The 27,753-nt window shown below is 44.7% G+C and overlaps 1 protein-coding gene across 1 annotated transcript; it reads right to left on the reverse strand.

The window, feature by feature from the left end:
• Positions 1-4,498: 4,498 nt before the first annotated feature.
• LOC129814910 (monocarboxylate transporter 1-like) lies at positions 4,499-20,311 on the reverse strand. Its single transcript, XM_055868062.1, has 5 exons — positions 20,038-20,311; positions 12,606-12,874; positions 7,424-7,567; positions 5,295-6,080; positions 4,499-5,185 (listed from the first exon to the last, which is right to left on the reverse strand). The coding sequence occupies exons 2-5, from the start codon at positions 12,820-12,822 to the stop codon at positions 4,926-4,928; spliced, it is 1,407 nt and encodes a 468-aa protein (XP_055724037.1). The 5' UTR covers positions 12,823-12,874; positions 20,038-20,311; the 3' UTR covers positions 4,499-4,925.
• Positions 20,312-27,753: the final 7,442 nt, after the last annotated feature.

The following is a 27,753-nucleotide window of genomic DNA, read 5'->3' on the forward strand; positions in this document are numbered from 1 at the left end:
CAGTGCAAAAAGTAAGAATAAAATAAGGGGCTCAGTGCAAATAGCCCGGTTAGACATTTGATTAACTGTTCAGCAGTCTTATAGCTTGGGGGTAGATGCTGCTAAGGAGCTTTTGGTCCCAGTCTTGGCTCTCCGGTACCGCTTGCCATGCGATACCGGAGAGAACAGTCTATGACTTGGGAAGCTGGAGTCTTTGACAATTTTTAGGGCCTTCCTCTGATCGCCGGGCATAGAGGTTCTGGATGGCAGGAAGCTGGATAGATGCCGAGAAGTTGCCATACCAAGTGTTGATAAAGCCAGTCAGGATGCTCTCGATGGTGCAACTGTAGATCGTTTTGAGGATCAGTGGGCCCTTGCCAAAACTTTTCAACCTCCTGAGGGTGAATAGGTGTTGCCATGCCCTCTTCACGACAGTCTTCGTGTGTTTGGACCATGATAGGCCCTTAGTGATGTGGACACCAAGGAAATTGACCTGCTCCACTATAGCTCTGTTGATCTGAATGGAGGCGTGCGCGGCACTCCGTTTCCTGTAGCCCACGATCAGCTCCTTTATCTTGCTCACATTGTTGGCCTGGCAGCACCGCACTGCCAGATCTCTGACCTCCTCCCTGTAGGCTTTCTCATCATCGTCAGTGATCAGCCGACCACCGTCGTGTCGTCTGCAAACTTAATGACGGTGTTGGCGTTGTGCATGGCCATGCAATCGTGGGTGAACAGGGAGCACAGGAGGGGACTAAGCATGCACCTTTGAGGGGCCCTTGTGTTATTGGTCAGTGTGGCAGATATGTTGTTGCCTACGCTCACCACCTAGGGGTATTCTGACAGGATAACCATGGTCCAGTTGCAGAGGGAGGTGTTCAGTCCCAGGGACATTAGCTTCACGATGAGCTTGGAGGGCACAATGGTGTTGAACGCTGAGCTGTAATCAATTAACAGCATTCTCACATAGGTGTGTGTTCCTTTTGTCCAGGTGGGAAAGGGCAGTGTGGAGCGCAATAGATATTGCGTCATCTGTGGATCTGTTGGGGAGCTATGCGAATTCGAGTCAGTCTAAGGTTTCTGGGATGATGGTGTTGATGTGTTAACCTGTTTAAAGGTCTTACTCACATAGACTATGGTGAATATGATCACACAGTTGTCTGGAACAGCTGGTGCTCTCATGCATGCTTCAGTGTTGCTTGCTCCATGAAAACAACCCCAGACCATTATTCCTCCTCCACCTAACTTTACAGTTGGCACTGTGCATTGGGGCAGGTAGCATGGCATCCGCCAAACCCATATTTGTCCATCGAACTGCCAGATCGCGAAGCGTGATTCATCACTCAGCGAACGCACTTCCACTGCTCCAGAGCCCAATGGCAGCGAGCTTTACACTACTCCAGCCGACGCTTGGCACTGCGTATGGTGATCTTAGGCTTGTGTGCAGCTGCTCAGCCATGGAAACCAATTTCCTGAACCTCCCAACTAACAGGTATTGTGCTGACATTGCTTCCAGAGGCAGTTTGGAACTCAGTAGAGAGTGTTGCAACCAAGGTCCCATTCAGTGAGCTTGTATGGCCTACCACTTCATGGCTGAGCCGTTGTTGCTCCTAGACATTTCCACTTCACAATAACAGCACTTACAGTTGACCGGGGCAGCTCTAGCAGGGCAGAAATTTGACGAACTGACTTGTTGGAAAGGTGGCATCCTATGACGGTGCATGTTGAAAGTCACTGAGCTCTTCAGTATGTGCCATTCTATTGTCTGTGGAGATTGCATGGCTGTGTGCTCAAATTTATATAGCTGTTAGCAATGGGTGTGGCTGATATAGCAGAATCCACTAATTTGAAGGGTCCACATGTTAACGGGGAAATTGAAAGTTCCATCACACCATAGTTATATATTTATTTTCTTAATATATGGCTCGGCATTATACTAATCGATGGAAACATTGTAGCTTCGGTTAGCCAATTCATTCAAGCAATCCAATAACTGTGAATGGGGATATTTGTTTTATAATTAGGCTGTAATAAATAAATACAGACCTGATCCAGATAAAATGACAGCTCGTGTTCAGTTGTTTTATTTGTTTGTTATTACATTTTCTTTCTCTTGAATATATGTCTTTAGTTATATCATAATATCTCTCCTTTGCTATATGAACACAATATCCCGTATCTGGTCATCATCCAATATTCACATCATGGTCATCATCCATGTATGAAACACATGATTGAAAGTGTGTCTTTGTGTAATTATGTCAAAATACCTCCTTCCAAGTCCCTTGAGCATATGGAAATGAGGAGGATGACTAAAATATGTTCCCTCAGAGTACCGTCACAGGACAGCAAATAATTCATATCAATTTTCATTGGGTCAAACAATTGATTCCTGCGTTAACAATGACAGGTCTTTGATCTCATCAAGTACATCAGTTTATGTCTGAAAGTTTTTTTTAAATGACTTGAAAAAGAAGTAAAACTCTAGCAGTAAGTGATATACTATGTCATTTTGCAATATAACGCGCAATTCCTTCCAGGATAAGGATAAACCTTCAGAACTTAAGAACCAATTGATGCTTTATATGCAATGTGGTCGGAGACTCCGGTATGGCGGGTGTGAGGAAATAGCGGGGCCTCCGGAGGCATGCAGAGGGCAAATTGAGCCCTGTACCTCCCAAATTTTGTAACATTGCGGAGGGCTCTGCACAGACGTGATTGGTTGATGGTAATTGGGGGGCGGGAAGTCCTGTATAAACACAAACTCACTTCCTTGACAACTTCCTTCACACCAGCTCTGCGCTGCTCTGTGAAGCGCAATAAGTATGAATGCCCTGACTTCTGCAGAGTCCATATCACTGTAAATGCTGCACAGCCAATGCAGACTGCAGATTGACCATGTAAGGGTCTTTAACTGTCATTAATGTAAGAGTCAATACTGCCACCTAGTGGAAAGAAATAGATAATGGGTTAAGACGAATGATGTATTGAATTGAATTGTATATAAACCCTGGGTTGAGGATGCTATGTATTGGCCATTGTGAGGCTTTGAAGCCACAGGTCCGCCATTTTTACACTCCCCGGTAGGAGCAGTCCTCCATGGGAATGAATGGAATTCCACAGTGTTTCAAGGACAAAATTACATATATTTAGGTATTTATTTGCATAGCTCACAAATATCATTTCAAAGTATGCATTAAGGAGGCAAAAACGATTGTAGACATTAACAAATGCATTTCTATAGCTTCCATTTTTTTTTTTACAACGGTGGGGGAGTGCCAAGATGGAGGCACGGTGGCCTCAACACAGCACCCCATATCAGTCATCTCTTGAACATACACTATATATACAAAAGTATGTGAACACACCTTCAAATGAGTGAATTCGGCTATTTCAGCCACACCCGTTGCTGACAGGTGTATAAAATTGAGCACACAGCCATGCAATCTCCATAGAGAAACATTGGCAGTAGAATGGCCGTAAAAATCATCTGTCCTCGGTTGCAACACTCACTACTGAGTTCCAAACTGCCTCTGGAAGTAACGTCAGCACAAGAACTGTTCGTCAAGGGAGCTTCATGAAATAGGTTTCCATGGCTGAGCACCCACACCCAAGATCACCATGCGCAATGCCAAGCGTCAGCTGGAGTGGTGTAAAGCTCGCTGCCATTTGACTCTAGAGCAGTGGAAACGCGGTCTCTGGAGTGATGAATCACACTTCACCATCTGGCAGTCAGAATCTGGGTTTGGAGGATGCCAGGAGAACGATACCTGCCCCAATGCATAGTGCCAACTGTAAAGTTCGGTGGTGGAGGAATAATGGTCTGGGGCTATTTTTCATTGTTCAGGCTAGGTCCCTTAGTTCCAGTGAAGGGAAATCTTAACGCTACAGCATACAATGACATTCTAGACGATTCTGTGCTTCTAACTTTGTGGCAACAGTTTGGGGAAGGCCCTTTCCTGTTTCAGCATGACAATGCCCCAGTGCACAAAGCAAGGTCCATACAGAAATATTTTGTCCAGATCGGTGTGGAAGAACTTGACTGACCTGCACAGAGCCCTGACCTCAACCTCATCGAACACCTTTGGGATGAATTGGAATGCCTAACTGCGAGTCAGGCTTAATCACCCAACAGTAGTGTCCAACCTCACTAATGCTCTTGTGGCTGAATGGAAGCAAGTCCCCACAGCAATGTTCCAACATCTAGTGCAAAGCCTTCCCATAATAGTGCAGGCTGTTATGGCAGAAAAGGGGGGAACCAACTTCATATTAATGCCCATGATTTTGGAATGAGATGTTCGACGAGCAGGTGTCCAAATACTTTTCGTCATAAAGTGTACAAATCATTTGTTAAAGCAGGAGTAATTGCTGTTAAGTTGTATTGAATAACATTGTGAATACATGTCATATCAAGAGACTACACCTGATTATTCATGTAACTCACTAACAGTGTTACTTTAATTAAGACCAGGTTTTTAGAAATGCTTTCAGAGAGAAAGAAACCTGACATGACAGTGTGAACAAAATATTATAGTGATTTATTAAAGCTTCTAAAAGTTCTATAGCCATTCCATTTTTTCACAGAATAATAAATTGCAGCTATATAAAGTGCATTTATGAAATTCCAAACACAGTATAAACAAATGACCTGTATGTAATAATATTCAAAAATATATCACAACACTTATGCAGAAAATGGACCATCTGGCGGCAGTACATTTCAGTAGAGATTGCATGCCTATATCATACATAAGTGTATCTTGCTCCAGTCATATTATACGAAAAATACATTATTCAAGGACAGAAGCGGAAATGGGGCTGAGAATTATCTTTACATGAAATCTGCTATATGGCAAGGACTTGAACTGAATGAATTTGAAGTCTACATTATCTAATTGACTGTATTGCGATGACATCAAATTCACACATTCACATGGTAATGAGAGTTAGACTGTGTCTTCTGCAGTTTTTGCCTCATCAAATGCTCTCAACCTGTTGTTGCTGGCTTCTTTGGCAGCATTGTCCTTGTTGGACTCTTCTTCTTTTTCCTCCAGATTAGCCTTCCTTTCCTCCTCCTTTTTCTCTTTGTGCAACAACCGGTAGTTGATACCCATCCCCACAAACAGGAACACACTGGCAATAATAAGGATCACCCCACAGCTCTGGTAGGTGTATTGGTAGTCATTGTAAATGTCTTTGAATTTACCTGTGGAAAAAAAAAGATTCATTCTAAATTGTACCATATGTTAATAGTCTTTACTTTATATAGAAACAAGGTGCGTAACGAAACCACAAATACGTGTGCACATACTCACCTAGCAAAGGGGGTCCTAACAAGACAGGCCCGCACTCCACGATGGTGACCAGTCCCACTGCACTGGAGAAGCGCTGGGTTCCCACCAGGTCCATGAGTGTCTCAAACAGTACCGCACTCAGCCAGCCGAAGGCAAAGCCAAAGAAGATGGCGTAGATAACGAAGCCTGTGTAGTCCACGGAGATGGGGGCCAGGATGTGGCACACGCCGTTCAACAGCACAGAGCAGGCAAAGAAGTACTGCACCCTGGGTCGTATCCACTTGGTATTGGCCACAATGCCCATGGAGGGTCGTGCCACCATGTCCACAAAGGCCAGGACAGACAGCAGGAAGGCTGCTTTCTCTTTGGGGATGTCCCTGCTCTTGGCGAAGTTACTAAGGAACACCAGTGGGGAGAAGAGGCCAAAGAACATGATGACGTTACCCATAAGGTAGAGCACGAAGCCCCGGTGTTTGAACAGCGAGAGGTCAATAAAACTGTTGCACTTCTGCCCACACGTCATACTTTCTTTGGCAACATCTTCACTTTTCAAGGAAGACTGTGGTTTTGGTTCGATGGGTCTCATGAGAGAGCCAGCCACGCAGCAGTTGAACAGCAGGCCTCCCAGGATCAGGAAGCTGCCCCTCCAGCCAAACTGGTCAAAGAGCCAACTGTTGAGAGGGGCCAGGGTGGACAGGAACACCGGGCTACCTGCCATGGCGATTCCATTGGCGATGGGCCGCTTATGGTAGAAGTACTTCCCAATCATAGTAAGGGCTGGGTTCAGATTGAATGCCAGTCCCAAGCCTGTTGAAATAAATTCATAACAGTTCAAAAAATATTTATGTTTCGTGAATTCCCATTGGTTTTAGTCTAGACACAGGATACTAGAGTGGTGATAGAGTTCCTAAAGAGTTCCCTAGAGGGCAATAAAGGTCCTTAACATAAAAAACAAATTGTGATCATAAATGAAAGAGGCCTACCTCTGACAAATGTTGAAACAGTACTCATACTTAAGTAAAAGTAAAGATAACTTAACCTCGGATCTGACCCTTTTTTCAATTTTCACCTAAAATGACATGCCCAAATCTAACTGCCTGTAGCTCAGGACATGCATATTCTTGATACCATTTGAAAGAAAACACATTGAAGTTTGTGGAAATGTGAAATTAATGTAGGAGAATATAACACATTAGATCTGGTAAAAGATAATACAAAGAAAAAAACATGAGTTTTTGAAATGAAAGAGAAAGGCCATAATGTATTATTCCAGGCCAGGCGCAATTTAGACTTTGAGCACTAGATGGCAGCAGTGTATGTGCAACGTTTTAGATTGATCCAATGAACCTTTGAATATCTGTTCAAAATGTTGTATCAAGACCACCCAAATGTGCCTAATTGGTTTATTCATGCATTTTCAAGTTCATAATTTTGCACTCTCCTCAAGCAATAGCATAGTATTCTTTCACTGTAATAGCTACTGTAAATTGGACAGTGCAGTTAGATGTATCTAGAAAGCTTTCTGCCAATATCAAATATGTTTATGTCCTGGGATTTTTTGGTTTTGTTTCAATCTCATGCTAATCACATTAGCTCAACCGTCCCGTGGGGATGGGGGGGGGGGGGGGGGACCGATCCTGTAGAGGTTAGAAAATTACTCCCAGCAAAACACAACTTGAGTAAAAGACTCAAATATCTGGTTTTAAATGTACTTAAGTACGGTGGTGGAAAAAGTACTCAATTGTCATAAAAGTAAAACGTAAAATGAAATGCTTATACATCAAGTTCCTTATATTACGCAAACTAGACCGCACAATTTTTTCTTTCTTTTTTCTTTCTTTTATTTACGGACAGCCAGTGGCACACTCCAACACTCAGACATAAAAATGTATTTATGTTTAGTGAGTCCGCCAGATCAGAAGCAGTAGGGATGACAACGCGTTATATTGATAATTGTGTGAATTGGACCATATTGTTGTCCTGCCTGAGCAAGTATTTTTGGGTGTGAGGGAAAATGTATGGGAGTAAAAAGTACATATTGTCTTTGGGAATGTAGTTGTCAAAAATATAAATAGTAAAGTACAGATACCCCACAAATCTAGCTAAGTAGTACTTTAAAGTATTTTTCTTAGTTACTTAAGATCACTGACCTCCGACCACTCCCACACAGAAGTACAGTCCTTCCACTGAGTTGCAGAAGGAGGCAGAAATCAGTCCACACCCAGACAGGAATCCTCCACACATCATGACTGGACGACTCCCATACTTATTAACCAGGATACTGCTGATAGGACCTGAGACAAACACACACGTCACAAATTACAAATGAAATACCAAACAGTCAAGATGGTTCACGTGTTGGGAAAAGTCACATTAGGCAACTATGCCCAAGCAAAACTGACTATACCATTATGACTATTGAAATCACATTTTGACAACCTCTATAGGATGGCAGAATCACATTTTGAATCCCTTTCTCTTTATTAACATGGTTTTAAATATGTTCATAGGGAAGATTCCTTTCTTTATTCAAAACGTGAAAAAGGGAAATAGTGTATAATAAGAAAAGCCAGAGAACTTGAGAGAGAGATGTTATATTTGGCCACTAGAGTTCCCCAAAGCCACAGTTCTGAGAAACACCGGTGCAGCCAGAGAATCAACACAACTTGTGCAATGATTTCTCTCACTGCAGCACTGCAGCAATTTCTCTGGTCTAGCAACTGTTCGCAATGCAATCTCACACAAAACAAGACAATCACAATGAAATGATGAGGTGTCGCTACGGTTTGTGTATTCCTAACATATGTGCAATGACAAAAGAAGAAGTCTCTAAAGATCACTTCAAGACAAGGCTACTGTAAAATCCTGCTTCATTCTGCTCTGTGGGTGATAGCGTGTGTGCAGGACGATGTGTGTGTGTGTGTAAGAGAGAGGTTTTGTTTAGAAAAAGAAAGTACTTGGACACAGGATACAATTAGGACTGAAACTATAAAGTACATTGCATTTTATGTCCACTGTCTCCAAGCAGCATACTTAGCACAACATAAGAACAGTAGAGTAGGCTACACTTAATGCATCCGCATCCTTCCCAGCCAAAACAGTTTGTGCATATATTATGATGACATTTGGTGATGTTTTCGTTCGTTTTGGACTTTGGTAAGGGTTTTGTTGGCTGTTGGGGAACACAATTGTTTTTCTAAAGGCCAGTCGAAGTTCGGGAGCCAAAGTCTACACCCCTTCATCGGTGACTGGTCAACATTAGGGGTTCTTCAATAAAGTCTTTGTTGTCATTCAACGAGAGACAACTGGTTTTCATAAAAAATACTGCATCAAACATCGTGTTAGTCATTTAGCAGACGCTCTTATCCAGAGCGACTTACAGTAGTACTAATGAGTGCATACATTTATCGTATTTTTTAGTACTGTTCCCAAGTGGGAATCAAACCAACAACCATGAGGTTGCAAGAGCTATGCTCTACCTACATCTTAATTAGATGTAAAAATGCACAACTAAGATCTCCTTGGCCAAAAAAACGTAAAAATGTATGACAGATTTCTTGAGTTATCTTCGATTAATTGTGACTATTTTGAGGACTGTCTATCGCGTCTCAAAATGGACAAACAGTACTATTGCCGATTTCTTCCTTTTTTTCAATCAAAGGTCTTTTAAGGGGATATGCGAGCACACTTTTCGGTTTGCCTAGCCGACATCAGCTAGCCACCAGCCGCACTAAAGCATGATGACTCCTTTAGGCAGACTCATTCCCTATGGGTATCCTACCATAAGTCCCATATGATGGTAAATACTATCCCTTCATTTTGAAAGATGGGAACAATACACTGAAAGGGAAATTACCTTTGTCCCACCCATTGTACCACCGATGTCTGAATATACAGTTTATTGTCAAGTGATGTGACTTGATAAACATACTCCACATTTTTCTAATCAATGATGGCCTCAGGTTCACCCCACAGTCTACTCCTACAGTACATGCCCTATTATCTTCCCTACTGGAAACATCGGAGGCTGTTCAGGATATCATCATTTTGTTATTTTCTTGGACTGCAACATACTCATTCCTTTAAGGTGTGGCTGAATCTGAGGTTTTAGCAACACCAAATTCAAGGTAACTACGGATTATAAACTGAGCCTAACCACAGCTAGCTCACTACACTATGTGAACATATGCCTACTCTCTGTCTGCATGCCCACCCTCTGTCTGGCTTACAACAACAGGGCCTAAATGGGAGCGAAGATCGACGTGGAAGATGCTTCAGCCTCCCTGCCAAATCTCGGCACCACTGAAGGAACCTAAATAGAATGTGACAGTTTTTATTTAGAGGTTGTCCAGACTCATTTGCCAGCTCGGAACACGACAAAGGCTTCTTAGATTCTAATGCAGGCGAGGCTAAACTCCAACAAAGAGCCTGTCCCCTACCTTTACAAAGATGAGCTGGTGAGGGGGGGGAAAGTCTGAGGAGGTAGCTTATGACCAAACCTGACAATGTAAGACATTATGAGAAGGATAGGTAAGGGGACAAGAGGACTACGTCCCATTATTCAGTGACTGTTTTGATTTTCCATAACATTATTTTTTTCATAGCATTCATGGATGACACACAAATACTATTCAATAAATTGTTATGGCAACTTACAGTTAAATAGGGCAAGCAACACAAGCCATTTTCTGTTGCGCGAGAACGCCTACCTATCAACAATGTTACATGTATGGATTGCCACTGTGCTGCTGCTTGGTCTTTGGGAGTCTAGGCAGGTTACTGTTAAAGTACTTCAAGACAACAGTAAAAAAAGGTAATTCTAAAGACAATTGATTCCAATGGCTCATTGAACTACAATCTAGAAGAACACATATTGTGTGCTGTGTACCGTTGGCCATCACCCCCATTTTAAGGCTTGCCAGGATTGGGTCAGAGACGTCATTAGGGTCTGAGTCTGACAGGGCCTGTGTATTCTGGTCCTGTAGAGGGGTTAGAGGTAAGCCCACACAGTAATGTGTTCCTCATCATGCACAGGCAGTGATGTGTCCATTATGCACAGGCAGTGATGTGTCCATTATGCACAGGCAGTGATGTGTCCATTATGCACAGGCAGTGATGTGTCCATCATGTACAGGCAGTGATGTGTCCAGAACCTAGCTAACAGGCAACCTAGTCAGAGCTCAGAGAAGGAGAACTGGAATCTACTGGGAACCATCTGAGACAATCTTACTGCATGACCCGGTGACCTGGCTTTCACCCATGCAGCTCCTGAATGTGTGCCTGAGCTAGGTGTTATCTTTTGAAGGAATGTACTGCTGAACAATAAATAGCAGTGATTCTCTGATCTGGTGGGGGGCAGCCACGGCAGCTTTGTACTTCAGTAGGTTAATGACTGCTTATCCGTCTGAGTGGACTAAACTTACACACATGATGCCGGTCGCGTATATACTAAATTAGGAATATGGTTCCGAAATCATTCAAGAATTCATAAAGTGCTGCTATTGCTGAAGCTTGACTTACTATACTGCGTATATAGTTTGTGCTACTACACGTGAAACATACCGGCACTAATCCTCTCATGAGTTCAGTGTTTTGGTAATTACTCATAGAGTTTTTTTTCTTACACATTATTGAAAACAGGCACTACTACTAAGCCGGCTGAAAACGCTGGCAATTTGTGCAGTTAATAACAATGTTTAGTTACTTTTATGAGACAACACCGCGCCAGTTTATTACGTTCATCTCCCCTCCTGGAGAGAAAACAGACAATGCCGACAACGCTTTGTTGTCTGACGCCAGACCTCGTCTTGAGGGACAAGGAGCATGAGAAGGAAAGTCCCTCTGATTACTGTTCTGTGTGTGTGTGTTGAATGTCATGCAGATGAAAAGAGGTGTATCACCGGTTCACTGGGCAGACCTGTTTAACATCACCCAGCATTTGATTCACCCTAGTCCCCGCTGGTACAGGAAGCCAGACCAACCGACACACTCACATTGGTCCTGCCTGACTTTCATGTTGGCCATTTCATCTCCTCAGCCTCAGATGTCACCTGGGACAACATTGACGTGATCAGAGCAGTAACAAGCACACTGGAAAGAGAGGAACCACATCCACAGAGACTCAGGAGACAGATACCGTTGCACTGTTGAAGACGATGCTTCTGAAGAGTAAAAGCATTCCCATTTCGTTTAATTTCAAAGACAGTGGTTTGATTCAGGCCTCGCCGTCTCGTTTTGGACAATACACTTCATCTTGATGTGGTGCCCAGTGACCTCACTCCACATAGTCAATGGGTGGGAAACTATGGGAGCTCTGTGTGACTGAAGAAAAGAAGGTGCATGAACGGTCCACTGAGCAAAAGGTAGAGTGTATTCTTCAATCGCATTCGCACTGAAAGGTATACCGAGAATACGGAGGCCTAACATAGGCTTCCAGATCCATTCATGTCAAAAGGAGCAGTCTGAGCATGAAGGGTGACGGTAGATATTTTCTAAGCTGTTCTCGTATCTATCATTCACATTTTTTTTTGCATCAAATGAAACATCTAAAAAAAAGCCAAGTTGAAGTTTCAAAAGTCTCAAACGTCATCTTGAGAGCTGTAGGAGGATATGGTGCGACACGATTTGGGACACGTGCTTAATGATCTACAGTAGCTAAAAAGTGTCAGTAGCACTTTAAAAGGGATCTTCACCATTCCCTTCATGGGATTACCAAGCTTTAGTAGGACACTATTGAGGTGTTCAGCAGCTGTTATTACTGGTGACAATATCAATGTAGCTAATGTGCTCTTAGGCAGCGGTTACACGCTGCCAACAACAGGTCTGGGTTGAAGTAGCGTTTTTTTCCTATAAAATATTTTAGCTGTGCTTGATTGAGTTTGCCTGGTGCAATGGAACCAATTCAATGGTGGCTTGGTCCGTTCCCTGCCAAGGCTCAATCAAAAGCTCAATGCATTGGAAAGAAAGCAAATACCCTTTGAACCCAGGTCTGTTACACAATGCTAGTCACTCTGGCTGTGCATCTTACAGCTCACTTCTGCTACACACTGTCTCATCAGACTAGCTCTCCCTACTGGGAAATTAACACATTCCGTTTGCAATTCTAATATGTTCCATGGCATGTAAAATTTGTAATGTATTTAGGAACAGAAAATACACGCCATTCTTGCTTTTCAGGCGTTTGCGAAAGCAAAGATGGTTGGAGTACACTTGGAACATGTTAGAATTTAATTTGTGTGAAACAATATGTTATTGTGTTATTACTGTATATCGGAAAACGTTTTTAACATGTACATTTCTGGGAGTGGTGTACTATTCCATCTTCCAGCTCACCTCCAGCGTACATGACCGCCAGCATGATGGAGGAGATCCAGGACACCTGGCTGCTGGAGCAGTTGAATATCACCTCGATCTCCTTGAAGAAGACGGTGATGGACTTGGGAAAGGCAAAGGAGAAACCGATGGAGATGAAGGCTCCCACCACCACCGCCCAGCCCCAGCCCCCCTCTGGAGGGGTGTACCCCTGGGGTCCTCCGGTTGTAGGCGGCATGGCTGCTGCTCACCAAGCTCCTCTGCACAGGACCCTACACAGCAATGGGCACCTGTTGGAGAAAGACGAATAAAGTTTTCAGAAACATATCATCATTTAAACAAAGCTAGAACTGTATGTTTTTTTTTAATGAATCAAACTATGTTTAACAATGTTTCACGAAGTGAACATGAACATTAATCACAAAAGTAAATATGTATGTTCAAGGAAGGCTTTTTCTTTACTGTTAAGGTCAGATCAATTAAAATATAATTTCATTTGTCACATGCTTCGGAAAGAACAGGTGTAGACTAAAGGTGAAATGCTTACTTACGGGCCCTTCTCAACAATGCAGAGAGAAAGAAAGTAGAGAAATAATAGAAAAGTAAAAAACATGTCAATTTCTTTTGGCCCGTGTTAATGACATCTATATAGGTCCACTAATTCAGGACTAGTAAATGCCCAGTCCACTACTTTTGTGATAAAAAAAAAACTACATGTATTTGAGTGTTTACTAGCATGTGTAACGTGAGTCTGATAATTATCTGTACAAAACAGTTAATCTGATAATAGTTGTGGAATATAAACAATTCTTGCTTGGTCTAACTGAAATGGTCTATTCATTTATTTTCCATAGATGCTTTTATTCAGAGCAGCTTACCATAGTGAGTGCTTACATGTTCATACTTTTTTGTACTGGTCCCCCATGGGAATTGAACCCACATGTTAGAGCTGTCGCTCTCCTCATCCTCAGATGAGGTGAGGAGAGAAGGATCTTCGGACCAAAATGCGGAGTTAGGGAAATAAGCCATTTTTATTACACATACGACGTATACTAAACAAAACAAAAACACTTTCAAAAACTACAAAATAAGAAAACGACGTACAACGGAACCTGAACATAAACTTACATGGACAAACGTAAACTTACGAACAGGAACGGACATCAAAACGAACGAACAGCCAAACAGCTCCATAAGTGAAAAAACATCGACAACACGATAAACATCACAGGAGACAACCACCCACCAACAAACAGTGTGAATGCCCTACCTAAATATGACTCCTGATTAGAGGAAAATGCAAACCACCTGCCTCTAATCAAGAGCCATACCAGGCAAACCAAAACCAACATAGAAACGAATAACATAGACTGCCCACCCAAAACACATGCCCTGACCAAAAACACATAAAAACTAACATAAATAGGTCAGGACTGTTACAGTACCCCCCCCCCAAGGTGCGAACGCCGGGCGCACCAGCACAAAGTCCAGGGGAGGGTCCGGGTGGGCAGTTGACCACGGTGGTGGCTCCGGTTCAGGACGCTGTCCCCGCACCACCATAGTCACTCCCCTCTTCTTTCTACCCCTTCCACTGACCACCCAAACATTAGCTTCCCCTAAATAAACAGCTAGCAACGGGACAAAGGGCAGCACCGGGACAAGGGGTAGCACCGGGACAAGGGGCAGCACCAGAACAAGGGGCAGCACCAGGATAAGGACCATCACTGGAATAAGGGGCAGCACCGGGACAAGGGGCAGCACCGGGACAAGGGGCAGCACCGGGACAAGGGGCAGCACCGGGACAAGGGGCAGCACCGGGACAAGGGGCAGCACCGGGACAAGGGGCAGCACCGGGACAAGGGGCAACACCGGGACAAGGGGCAGATCCCGGCTGAAGGACTCTGGCAGGTCCTGTTTGGACGGCTCTGGCAGGTCCATGCTGGCTGACGGCTCTCGACGCTCATGGCAGACTGACGGCTCTCGACGCTCATGGCAGGCTGACGGCTCTCGACGCTCATGGCAGGCTGACGGCTCTCGACGCTCATGGCAGGCTGACGGCTCTCGACGCTCATGGCAGGCTGACGGCTCTCGACGCTCATGGCAGGCTGACGGCTCTCGACGCTCATGGCGCTCTGACGGCTCTGGCTGCTCATGGCTCACTGACGGCTCTGGCTGCTCATGGCTCACTGACGGCTCTGGCTGCTCATGGCTCACTGACGGCTCTGGCTGCTCATGGCTCGCTGGCGGCTCTGGCAGATCCTGTCTGGTTGGCGGCTCTGGCAGATCCTGTCTGGTTGGCGGCTCTGGCAGATCCTGTCTGGTTGGCGGCTCTGGCAGATCCTGTCTGGTTGGCGGCTCTGGCAGATCCTGTCTGGTTGGCGGCTCTGGCAGATCCTGTCTGTCTGACGGCTCTAGCGGCTCCTGTCTGGCTGATGGCTCTAGCGGCTCCTGTCTGGCTGACGGCTCTGTAGGCACATGGCAGACGGGCGGCTTTGCAGGCTCATGGCAGACGGGCGGCTTTGCAGGCTCCTGGCAGACGGATGGCTCAGATGGCGCTGGGGAGACGGATGGCTCAGATGGCGCTGGGGAGACGGATGGCTCAGATGGCGCTGGGGCGACGGATGGCTCAGATGGCGCTGGAGAGACGGATGGCTCAGATGGCGCTGGGGAGACGGATGGCTCTGGCCGGATATGGCGCACTGTAGACCTGGTGCGTGGTGCCGGAACTGGAGGCACCGTGCTAATGACAAGCACCTTCCTACTAGTGCGGGGAGCAGGGACAGGGCACACTGTATTCTCAGAGCCTACTCTATCCCTGATGCGTGGTACCGGCACTGGTGACGCCGGCCTGAGGACAAGCACATCAGGATTAGTAGGGGGAGAATATACAGTGTGTACAGGGCTCTGGAGACGCACTGGTAGCTTAGTGCGTGGGGCCGGAACTGGAGGCACCGGGCTAAATACACGCACCACAGGGAGAGTGCGTGGAGGAGGAACAGGGCTCAGGATACGCACTGGTAGCCTAGTGCATAGTGTAGACACTGTAGGTACTAGGCTGGGGCGGGGAGGTGGTGCCGGAAATACCGGACCGTGGAGGCGTACTGGCACTCTTGAGCATTGAGCTTGCCCAACCTTACCTGGTTGAATGCTCCCGGTTGCCCGACCAGTGCGGGGAGGTGGAATAACCCGCACCGGCCTATGTAGGCGAACCGGAGAAACCATGCGTAAGGCCGGTGCCATGTATGCCGGCCCGAGGAGACGCACTGGAGACCAGACGCGTTGAGCCGGCCTCATGACACCTGGCTCAATACCCAATCTAGCCCTCCCAGTGCGGGGAGGTGGAATAACCCGCACCGGGCTATGCACTCGTACAGGAGACACCGTGCGCTCTACTGCGTAACACGGCGCCTGCCCGTACTCCCGCTCTCCACGGTAAGCCTGGGAAGTGGGCGCAGGTCTCCTACCTGCCCTTGGCCCACTATCTCCTAGCCCCCCCCCAAGAAATTTTTGGGAATTACTTACGGGCTTCTTCGGCTTCCGTGCCAGACGCGTTCCCTCATAGCTCCGGTTCCTCTCTCCGGTAGCCTCCGCTCTCCTCAGTGCCTCCAGCTGTTCCCATGGGAGGCGATCTCTACCAGCTAGGATCTCCTCCCATGTGTAGACACCCTTTCCGTCCAAAACATCGTCCCATGTCCATTGCTCCATCTTATCCTGTCCCTTTCTCCGTTGACTCCGTCGAGCATTCCCATACCGCTTGGTCACTGTTTGTTGGTGGGTGATTCTGTTAGAGCTGTCGCTCTCCTCATCCTCAGATGAGGTGAGGAGAGAAGGATCTTCGGACCAAAATGCGGAGTTAGGGAAATAAGCCATTTTTATTACACATACGACGTATACTAAACAAAACAAAAACACTTTCAAAAACTACAAAATAAGAAAACGACGTACAACGGAACCTGAACATAAACTTACATGGACAAACGTAAACTTACGAACAGGAACGGACATCAAAACGAACGAACAGCCAAACAGCTCCATAAGTGAAAAAACATCGACAACACGATAAACATCACAGGAGACAACCACCCACCAACAAACAGTGTGAATGCCCTACCTAAATATGACTCCTGATTAGAGGAAAATGCAAACCACCTGCCTCTAATCAAGAGCCATACCAGGCAAACCAAAACCAACATAGAAACGAATAACATAGACTGCCCACCCAAAACACATGCCCTGACCAAAAACACATAAAAACTAACATAAATAGGTCAGGACTGTTACACCACAACCATAGCATTGCAAGCAGAATGCTCTACCAACTGAGCCACATCCTCACATCACAGCATTACAAACCACTTGATGTCTCAATTACTGTCTTGTAACAACTCTCACAATTCCAACTATTGAATCCCGCAGGATACTGTTCTTAATTATAAAACTACCTTTTTTTTTGACAAAGTGGAGATGATTTTTTAGGCCCAGTGCACTACTTTTGGGAACAATTTTTTTTCTTCCAAAAAGTATATATTTTTGATTCCGATTTTTCAGGGGGTCCTGCAGCACCGTCAGCACCCCTACTTCCCGCGGCTATGTTTGGTAGATATCACAGGTGTGTCATGGTAATTTGCTTCAGTGAATTAATGTTAATTAATGTTAATGTTGCAACAAGAACTGAATATCAAACAGCGAGAGGGGTAAGGCATGCATAAAAATGTCCTGTTAACATCAATGGCTTGATCATGTAAATGTTGACTTAAACGGGCAATCAGCAGTTGCTTATTAACGTACAAACGCTTCATGAGCTTAGTTCAACTGTCGTACCTCCTCAGAGCCCAAAATATAAGCTTGTTTTACTCCATCGTTTGTAAACAAAGTCAATCTAAATGAACAGGCTCCACTGCCTGTTTGTTTACATTTTGGTAAGAAGCCTCAAAACATGGTTAAAACAATCATTTTGAAATCATGGATGGTCAGTCCTTGCATCCATAGTTCCGTCTATGAATTTGATAGAGGTTACATTTCTCCAGCCATACCCTTCAGCTTCTTACCAAAACAGGGTTCGCTTTGTTATTGGTTTAACTGCTGATTGCCGCTTTAGGCCATTTGCATGATTATTTCTTAGCAGTGTATGAAACGCAGAATCCATGACTTCATCCTCCGTATTTCACAAGTAAATGGATGAATTTGATTTGCCAAAAAGATGCATCCTAAAAAGCCCAATATTGACTGTGTGGGTGCCATTTCTGGAGCTGCTTTTTACACCTTCTGTAATTCCAGCCGTCCATTATACTCCCACGGCTCCTCACTTCTGAGCTGATGATTACAGGCCCATCTCCAGAGTCACATGGCTTATTGTATTGTTTACACTGGGGAGCCCATCCACAGTGCAAATTGATCAAACCATGAATATATGTTATATTTAGCTTCCTCCAAATCTAAGGGCTATGCTTTCATAAAGAGGGTAATGATTTAGAGCTTCTGCATGTTCTGTGGATAGGACTCTTGATCTAAACAAAGTGATGGCCCTCTGTGGTGGTGAAAACAATATAGGATTAGCAGTTTGTGTATTGTACAGTGGTGCCTCAGCATGTACTGTATCTTTCCAGAGTTTTGAGAAATTGTGACGACAAGCTGAGAGTTGAGCTGGGGTGATATGATTGCATTGATTAAATACTGAAGTCTGGAGGAAAGTGGGGTGTTTTTTTTTCAAAAGCCCATTCTTTCTTCCTAACACTGTCCAGACAGAGCTTTGATGCAAAGGTGATGTAATGAGTCAATGACCTACAGTGGGCTTATGTATGACAGCCTCTGAGTTTCTCGTTTGAACACAAACATTTTTCAGGATGGACTATGTGTTATACAGAAAACCCATTAATATTGCACAGTGTAACAGGAATTCCCAGGTAAACAAAAAGGAGAGCGGTCGTTGATAATATCAATCAAAGAACTGTCTGTTTTATTACAATTTGCAGCATGGGATTTTAAGGGGGATACCTAGTCAGTTGTACAACTGCATGCATTCAACTGAAAAGGCTGCCATTGGAGTCTCTTAAAGTCATTCACCGTGCCATGCTGGTTTACAATGTTCCTTTGTTAGCGGCTGCAGAGAGAGAAAGGAAAAAGAAGACGGTGTTTCCTATTGACTTCAACTAAACCGGGCCATGCAGTGATATTGCACAGGGGTTTGCACATATCCAAAGTGCACTTATCAGGAGTGGACTGCACTGTTAATAAATGGGTGTGAGCATGCAATGCACGGGGTGTCCTCTTACAGCCGTCACTTCCTGCCCTGGGAACAAAAGTCAGCAAAAAATATATGTCTCTGTCTGAAAATAGTCTTTACACCTTCAACAGGCAGTCTCTTCTCAATCCTTCCATGTTTGTGCTAGAGCACAGGGCACACACGCCGTGTACACTTTGTACATTATGTGCATGGGGTCAGGGAGTTCGTCGAGTCCCGCACGGACAACATTGTGTAATGATATTCTGTTTCAACTCATGAATGGAGGAGAAAATCAGGACAAAGACAATAATGTATATTAACGATTTATAAACACATCAAGGTTATAAATAATGAAATAAACAAGGGTTGCAATTTCCTCCACTCAAGAAGACTGAAAACTTTGCAGACTCTTGAGTTGAAAACTCAATTTGATCCTGCTTTCTAGGTTTACCATGTGCAGCCAGCATGCATGGAGGATGAAATATGAGTCAGGGGAACAGGGGGAATGGAGAATGGCCCCCTCATTGGCTAAAGTTCTGTAATAAGCAGCCAAAGTGGGAGGCCCGACAGTGCCACTTGAGATGGAATATGCTGCTTCAAATGTGCCAGCGGCACATGTGCTCGGCGCTTAAGGATATTAGCTGTGCCACAACAAGGTCTATGTCTTATCTTATACAAGGTTCAATCCCTAGCAGACATCTTGTCGCTTCGTAGAGGCGCACAAGCCCGGTGATCAGAAGCCCCAGGACTTTAAGCGAACATGGCCCCCCAAGTGGATGTGTGACTAACAGAAACTAATGTGGATCAGGTCAGGACAAAAGTTGGGTTGTTGGACCAATATGCTCTTCTAAAGCCTACGATATAAGCAGTGGAATTTAGGTGTAGAAGGCTTGTTAGGAATGAGTTGGAGAGTTCAGGTCCTGGCCTATGGTTTTGTAGTAGGTGATCCCCATTGATTTCCATTGCAGCCATGCCTCAAACATCCTCCTCAATACCATAATGACCCCAAAGTGAGCCATCATGATCATGGCCATCTGTCAATGCTTTTCAGGGCATGAACAATGAAAGAAATTGCCATGTTTTTTCTTCTTCTCCCCCGTCACTCACATAACAACCTGACATACTGTATGTGTCACATCAAACGTATAAGTGAGATGCCCCTTTCTTTTCCCACGTCTACAAATCGACATCTCAGAGCTAATGCAGATGGATGTATGGGTTGCATCTTACCTTGCCAGCCGCTCTTTCTAAATCCAGATGAGCTCTGCAGGCTGAGATGGGGAGCTCTCACTGAGGCACTTCAGCGCAGGACAGACTGCATACTATACTATATCCTAAGTGGATCTGTGGAAGAAGCAGAGACCTCTGCAGAAGTCTGGTCCAGAAAGTCTGAGAGACAGTCCCAAACTAGAATTAATACTTCAGAGTCAGCATAAGGGCTAGCCTGTGAAGTGGAAGTGAAGTGGACAAAAGTTTAGTTCATTCAGTGGCCAGATCAAACAGCTGGGCCGGCCAAGGCACTAGAGTGCTAACGGGTGAGGTCAGTCCAGCCAGCCTCTTATTGGTTGTTTGAAGATTAGAGCCATGCCCCTGAAATGTTTACCCCTCCTCCTTGTCATGTGTCTCCACTCCAGCCCACACCAACTGCCCTATACTGACCCTACAGGAGACATCAAACAGTGGGATACACACTAAAGTCTGGGCTTCAAAATCGAATTCAATGTATTGGTCACATCCACACATATTTAAACAGATGTTATTGCAGTTGTAGCAAAATGCTTGTGTTCCTAGCTCCAACAGTGCAACCGTTTCTAACAATTCACAACAACACACACACATCTAAAAGTATAAGAATGGAATTAAGAAATATATAAATATTAGGAGGATCAATGTCGGATAGGCATGAACTAAATACAGTAGAATAGGATACAGTATATACATATGAGATGAGTAAAGCAGTATGTAAACATCATTAGTGGTCAGTGATTCCACGTCTATCTATATAGGGCAGCAGCCTCTAAGGTGCAGTGTTGAGTAGCCGGGTGGGAGCCGGCTAGTGATGACGCTTTAACAGTCTGATGGCCTTAAGATAGAGGGGCCAAGCCAATTTTTTTCAGGCTCCTGAGGTTGAAGAGGCGCTGTAGCGCCTTCTTCACCACACATACTGTGTGGGTGGAACAATTCAGATTGTCAGTGATGTGTACGCTGAGGAACCTGAAGATTTCCACCTTCTCCACTGCGGTCCTGTCGATGTGGATAGGGGCGTGCTCCCTCTGCTGTATCCTGAAGTCCACGATCAGCTCCACTGTTTTCTTGATGTTAAGGGCGCAAAGGCGGAGGTAGCGGTCCTGCTAATGGGTTGTTGCCCTCCTACGGCCTCCTCCACGTCTCCTGATGTGCTGGCCTGTCTCCTGGTAGCGCCTCCATGCTCTGGACACTACGCTGACAGACACAGCAAACCTTCTTGCCACAGCTCGCATTGATGTGCCATCCTGGATGAGCTGCACTACCTGAGCCACTTGTGTGGGTTGTTGACTCCGTCTCATGTTACCACTAGAGTGAGAGCACCGCCAGCATTCCAAAAGTGACCAAAACATCAGCCAGGAAGCATAGGAACTGAGAAGTGGTCTGTGGTCACCACCTGCAGAATCACTCCTTTATTGGGGGTGTCTTGCTAATTGCCTATAATTTCCACCTTTTGTCTATTCCATTTGCACAACAGCATGTGCAATTTATTGTCAATCAGTGTTGCTTCCTAAGTGGACAGTTTGATTTCACAGAAGTGTGATTGACTTGGAGTTACATTGTGTTGTTTAAGTGTTCCCTTTATTTTTTTTGAGCAGTGTATATATATAAAACTCAGCAATAAAAGGAACATCCTCTCACTGTCAACTGCATTCATTTTCAGCAAACTTAACCTTAATATGTAAATACTTGTATGAACATAGCAAGATTCAACAACTGAGACATAAACTGACATAACAAGAGACATAAACAAGTTCCACAGACATTTGACTAACAGAAATTGAATAATGTGTCCATGAACAAATGGGGGGAGTCAAAGGGGGGTCTCTTTAGTGTCCTAAGTTTTCATAACTGTGACTTTAATTGCCTACCGCCTGTAAGCTGTTAGTGTCTTAATGACCGTTCCACAGGTGCATGCTCATTAATTATTTATGGTTCATTGAACACGCATGGGAAACAGTGTTTAAACCCTTTTCAATGAAGATCTGTGAAGTTATTTGGATTTTTACGAATTATCTTTGGAGGACAGGGTCCTGAGAAAGGGACGTTTCTTTTTTTTATATATATAACGTGTATATTTATATTGTATTATACAGGGCATATTGGAAAAGAGACCTAGGCCTATATATGTTTTCCCTGTTAAATTAAAGGTTAAATAAAAATAAATGTATAGGATATCGAGAGTCAGAGCAGTCAGACAACTTTCTCCTTCACAAGCAACTTGCATTGCTCACTTCTGGCCTCATAGAAAATGTTGGCAGAAATCATTCTGATCACTTCCGAGATTAGCTTTAGGCGAGGCCTTAGTCCAACTCCCTCAGGTGTTATTTTGTTTTCTATGCTCAGGGCCTGGGAAAGGAAACATCTCCGAGCACTGCAGGAGGTTAAACAAACACAGAGCACTACTGTATTGTAATCAGCACTGATTGCTTGTAGGAAACCACCAAGTGACATCATAGCACTGACGGCTATTGAACAGCAACCTTTGGTCCTAGGTTTATTTCGTTGTCCCTCCCCTCATTAGAATCGAATGAGGACTTCTGAGGCATTCCATAGGGAGGATGGAGGATGTGACTCTGTCTGCTCCACCCACTACACAACAGTTGCACAACTACCAGCCAGGTTATCAGCTATATGACATGTCCACAAAAAAATATGTCCTCCTGTACATTTCAGTGAACGGTAGTTTTGCATATCATGGCTTTGGGGCAATTCTTTCTACTAAATCATTCAGGTAATATCGGATTGCATAATTAATCCTTCCCGTAATCTTTTTCTTCACTTCCAATCAGGGCCATTTCTTTCTATCTGCTCTGCTCTCTTTTTGAAAATAAATATTTTACCATTGCCAATGTGGTATAATAGATTAAACCACCACATCATCACAGGGTGCTCTCCTCTTGCTCGCTCTCTGAGAAGATACATTGTTTCAGGCTGTTATCATGCATGCAGCACCTGTTGTACGTGCAGTGTGGATCCCAATGAGCCATGCCTTGTTGGCCCTGCTTATCAGTCTAATCATACAATCACAATATCCACCACTAACCTGTACCCCTGCACACTGACTTGGTACCGGTGCCCCCTGTATATAGCCTCGTTACTGTTATTCTTATTATGTTACTTTTTATTCTTATATTTTACTTTAGTCTATTTGGTAAATATTTTCTTAACTGTTCTTGAACTGCACTGTTGGTTAAGGACTTGTAAGTAAGCATTGTATTCGGCGCATGTGACAAATAGAGTTGGATTTGATTTGATTTAGTCAGCTACCGGCTCCCACTGACCACATTAAATCACGTTTATTTGTTAAGCCCTTTTTACATCAGCAGATGTTTCAAAGTGCTCATACAGAAACCCATCCTAAAACCCCAAGCAGCAAGCAATGCAAATGTACTGTAGAAGCACGGTGGCTAGGAGAAACTCATGAACCTAGGATGAAATCGAGAGAGGAACCAGGCTCTGAGTGGTGGCCAGTCCTCTTCTGGTTGTGCCTGGGTGGAGATTAAAAGAGTACATGTGAGTGTAAAACTCTCCAAACTAATCATTATAATCATAGTCTGTCCAATCAAAGGTGGATCTACACTCAGAGACCATGACATCATCCCTTCCCAGTTCAAGACGCAGTTGGCTATGTAGTATTTTTCCTTGCCAAAGCGGTTAATACTTTTTTAATTTTATCTTTATTTAACTAGGCAAGTCAGTTAAGAACAAATTCTTATTTATAATGATGGCCTACCCCGGCCAAACCTTAACACAGACGACTCTGGACCAGTTGCGCGCCGCCCTATGGGACTCCCATTCACGGCCAGTTGTGATACAGCCTGGAATCGAACCAAGGTCTGTAGTGACGTCTCAGGATACTCGGGAGCCCACCGAGTGATTATTAATTAATAAGAATAAAGAAGTTGACTACTAAATGTCACCTGGCTGCGGTAACCAAGGCTGTATTGTTTTTTATCTCTAACAACAGGCAGTATCTAATAGTATCTGGCAAAGGGGAGTTGTATACACACAACCCAAATTGACAAAGAAGCAGTACTCACACAAAATATACAAGCAGAAACTGGGAGGTTTATATGAGGGGTATCTTTACAATTCCACCGTAAAACATGAGAATATATTGAATGTAGTATATAGACTCTGGATCACATTTAGTGGGGTGTTCCTTATGTTAAAAAGTGCATTAGTCTACTCGGGCAGTGTTTCCCAAGCCTGGTCCTCGAGTACCCCCAACAGCACATATGTTAATTGTAGTACTGGGCAAGGACACCTGATTCAACTTGTCAACTGATTGTCAAGCCCTCAATGAGTTGAATGAGGTGAGTTGGTCCAGGGCTTCAACGAAAATGTGTACTGTTGGAGGTACTCGAGGACCAGGGTTGGGAAACACTGTTAGTGGTGTTCCTTACTAAATTGTGTTCCTTACACCTGATTCTAGAGTGTTTGCTGCGAAGTTCATTACTTTTAGAGGGGTGTTCCTTAACTTATGAAGTCCATTACTTTTAGAGGGGTGTTCCTTAACTTATGAAGTGCATTACTTTTCAACTTTCGATCACAATACTGTACATTTGAAATTGCCCCATAATTATTTAAGTAGGCTTGCTGTACACTTTAGTGGGATGCTTCTTATGTTCTAAAGTGCATTACCCTTAGAGGGGTGTTATTAAATCTTCCTCTTTCCAAAAATGTCAGTACTTGACATCCTGAAATGCAGACTATTCATCCTAGCCCAGACCTGGCTCTCTAATTGATGTGTGTGAGAGAAGGAATTAGGACCCTCTACCAAACACTAATAATAGTGCGCATGGTTTTATCTGTAGGATTACATCTGATTAACACAGCTATGTGAAAATAAGACCCTGCATTAGCCATTGACTTCCCAGGTCTGGATTTGCTAAGTTTCTCTATAGAATGATAAGCTTCATGATAATAGGCTCTGGGGTTATTACCACTGCATGTCACGGCCGTTTAAAGGAGAGGACCAAGGTGCAGCGTGGTGGGCGTACATTTTCTTTATTCATTCAAAATGACGCCAAACAAAACAATAAACATTACAAAAACAAACCGTGAAGCTCAAAGGCTATGTGCCCTAAAACAAAGTCAACTTCCCACAAAAACAGGTGTGAAAAAAGGATACCTAAGTATGGTTCCCAATCAGAGACAACAATAGACAGCTGTCCCTGATTGAGAACCATACCCGGCCAAAACATAGAAATAGAAAATCATAGAAACACAAAACATAGAATGCCCACCCCAACTCACGCCCTGACCAAACCAAAATAGAGACGTAAAAAGGATCTCCAAGGTCAGGGCGTGACACTGCAGTTGACTTACTCCACCATCCTGCTGCTGCACTAAATGATTAAAAGTGATTGTTGATTAAAAAGCCTCTGTCTGAACCACGGTGACAGGTCTCGCTAAACATTTCAGTCCCTGGACAGGAGCATGACCACCCGTATGGCAGCTATGGAGCAAAGATGATAACACTTAATGATATTTCATGAATAACCATGCAACAAGCGGGACTTGTTTACTATAGCAGTTACTGCTTGTCGAACATCTCATTACCAAATCATGGGCATTAATATGGAGTTGGTCAACCCTTTGCTGCTATAACAGCCTCCACTTTTCAGTTGGTGTTGGATCTTGGAACATTGCTGCAGGGACTTGCTTCCGTTCAGCAACAAGCATCAGTGAGGTCGGGCACTGATATTGGGCGATTAGGCCTGGCTCGCAGTCAGCATTCCAATTCATCCTGTCACGCCCTGATCTGTTTCACCTGTCCTTGTGCTTGTCTCTAACCCATCCAGGTGTCGCCCATCTTCCCCATTATCCCCGGTGTACTTACACCTGTGTTTTCTGTTTGTCTGTTGCCAGTTCGTCTTGTTTGTCAAGCTTACTAGCGTTTGTCCTGTCAGCTCCTGGTTTTTCCCAGCCTCTCTTTTGATGTCCTCCGTGACATGTTGAACTGGTTCGTCTTCGTCTTCGTCTACATTGATGACATCCTCATCTTCTGCAACTCCCCTCAAGAATACGTGCTCCATGTCTGGCAGGTCCTTCAACGCCATTTGGAGAATCAGCTGTTTATAAAGGCAGAGAAATGCGAGTTCCATCGCTCCACCATCCCCTTTCTGGGTTACATCATCTCTGTGGGTGTGTCCAGATGGATCCCGGGAAGGTGAGAGCAGTGATGGATTAGCCTCAGCCCACGTCCAGGGTACAGCTGCAACGTTTCCTGGGGTTCGCCAACTTCTATCGCCGCTTTATCCGGGGTTACAGCGCATTGGCTTCCCCACTCTCAGCACTCACCTCGCCCAAGGTTCCGTTCATGTGGTCCCCAGCTGCTGACCGGGCGTTCCCGGGACCTCATAACGCTTCACCACAGCGTTCAGCACCCTCATTGGGTTGTCGGCCAGCCTGTCCTCCGGGTTCCACCCCCAGTCCAACGGCCAGTCGGAGCGAGCCAACCAGGACCTCAAAACTACCCTGCTCTGCCCGGTCGCCGCCAACCCCACCAACTGGAGTCAGTAGCTTGTGTGGGTCGACCTATGCCCACAACACCCTTCCCTGCTCTGCCATGGTCCTATCTCCCATCGAGTGTCCCCTGGGGTATCAGCACCCACTCTTCCCTGAGCAGGAAGAGGTCGGCATACCTTCTGCCCCTGGAGGGGGGGTACTGTCACACCTGATCTGTTACACTTGTCTTTGTGATTGTCTCCACCCCCCTCCAGGTGTCACCAATCTTCCCCATTATCCCCTGTGTATTTATACCTTTGTTCTGTTTGGCAAGCCAACCAGCATTTGTGTCAGCTCCTGCTTTTTCCCCAGTCTTTCTTTTCTCATCCTCCTGGTTTTTGACCCTTGCCTGTCCTGACCCTGTACCCACCCGCCTGACCACTCTGTACCCACCCGCCTTAATACCTGATAAGAATACAATCTAATTTTATTGGTCACATACACATGGTTAGCAGATGTTAATGCAAGTGTAGCGAAATGCTTGTGCTTCTAGTTCCGACAATGCAGTAATATCTAACAAATTCACAACTACCTTTATACACACAAATGTAAAGGGATGAATATGTACATGTATGGATGAGCGATTGCTGTGCTGCATAGGTAAGATGCAGTATATGGTATAGAATACAGTATTATAATATGAGTAATTTAGGAAATGTACACCTTACTAAAGTGGTGTTATTTAAAGTGACTAGTGATAACTTTTATTCAGTCAATTTCTTGAAGTGGCCAGAGATTTGAGTCTGTTGGCAGCAGCCTCTCTATGTTAGTGATGGCTGTTTGACAGTCTGATGGCCTTGAGATAGAAGCTGTTTTTCAGTCACTCAGTCCCAGCTTTGATGCACCTGTACTGACCTCGCCTTCTGGATGACAGCGGGGTGAAAGGCAGTGGCTCGGGTGTTTGTTGTCCTTGATGATCTTTTTGGCCTTCCTGTGACATCGGGTGTTGTTAGGTGTCCTGGAGGGCAGTTGCACCTTCACCACACTGTCTGTGTGGACCATTTCAGTTTGTCCGTGATGTGTACGCCGAGGAACTTAACTTTCCACCTTCTCCACTACTGTCCCGTCGATGTGAAGGATGGTGCTTCCTCGGCTGTTTCCTGAAGTCCATGATCACCTGTTTTGTTGACGTTGAGTGAGGTTATTTACCTGACACCACACTCGAGGGCCCGCACCTCCCTGTAG

This window comes from Salvelinus fontinalis, chromosome 18 (assembly GCF_029448725.1).
Source record: "Salvelinus fontinalis isolate EN_2023a chromosome 18, ASM2944872v1, whole genome shotgun sequence".
Classification (NCBI taxonomy): Eukaryota; Metazoa; Chordata; class Actinopteri; order Salmoniformes; family Salmonidae; genus Salvelinus; species Salvelinus fontinalis.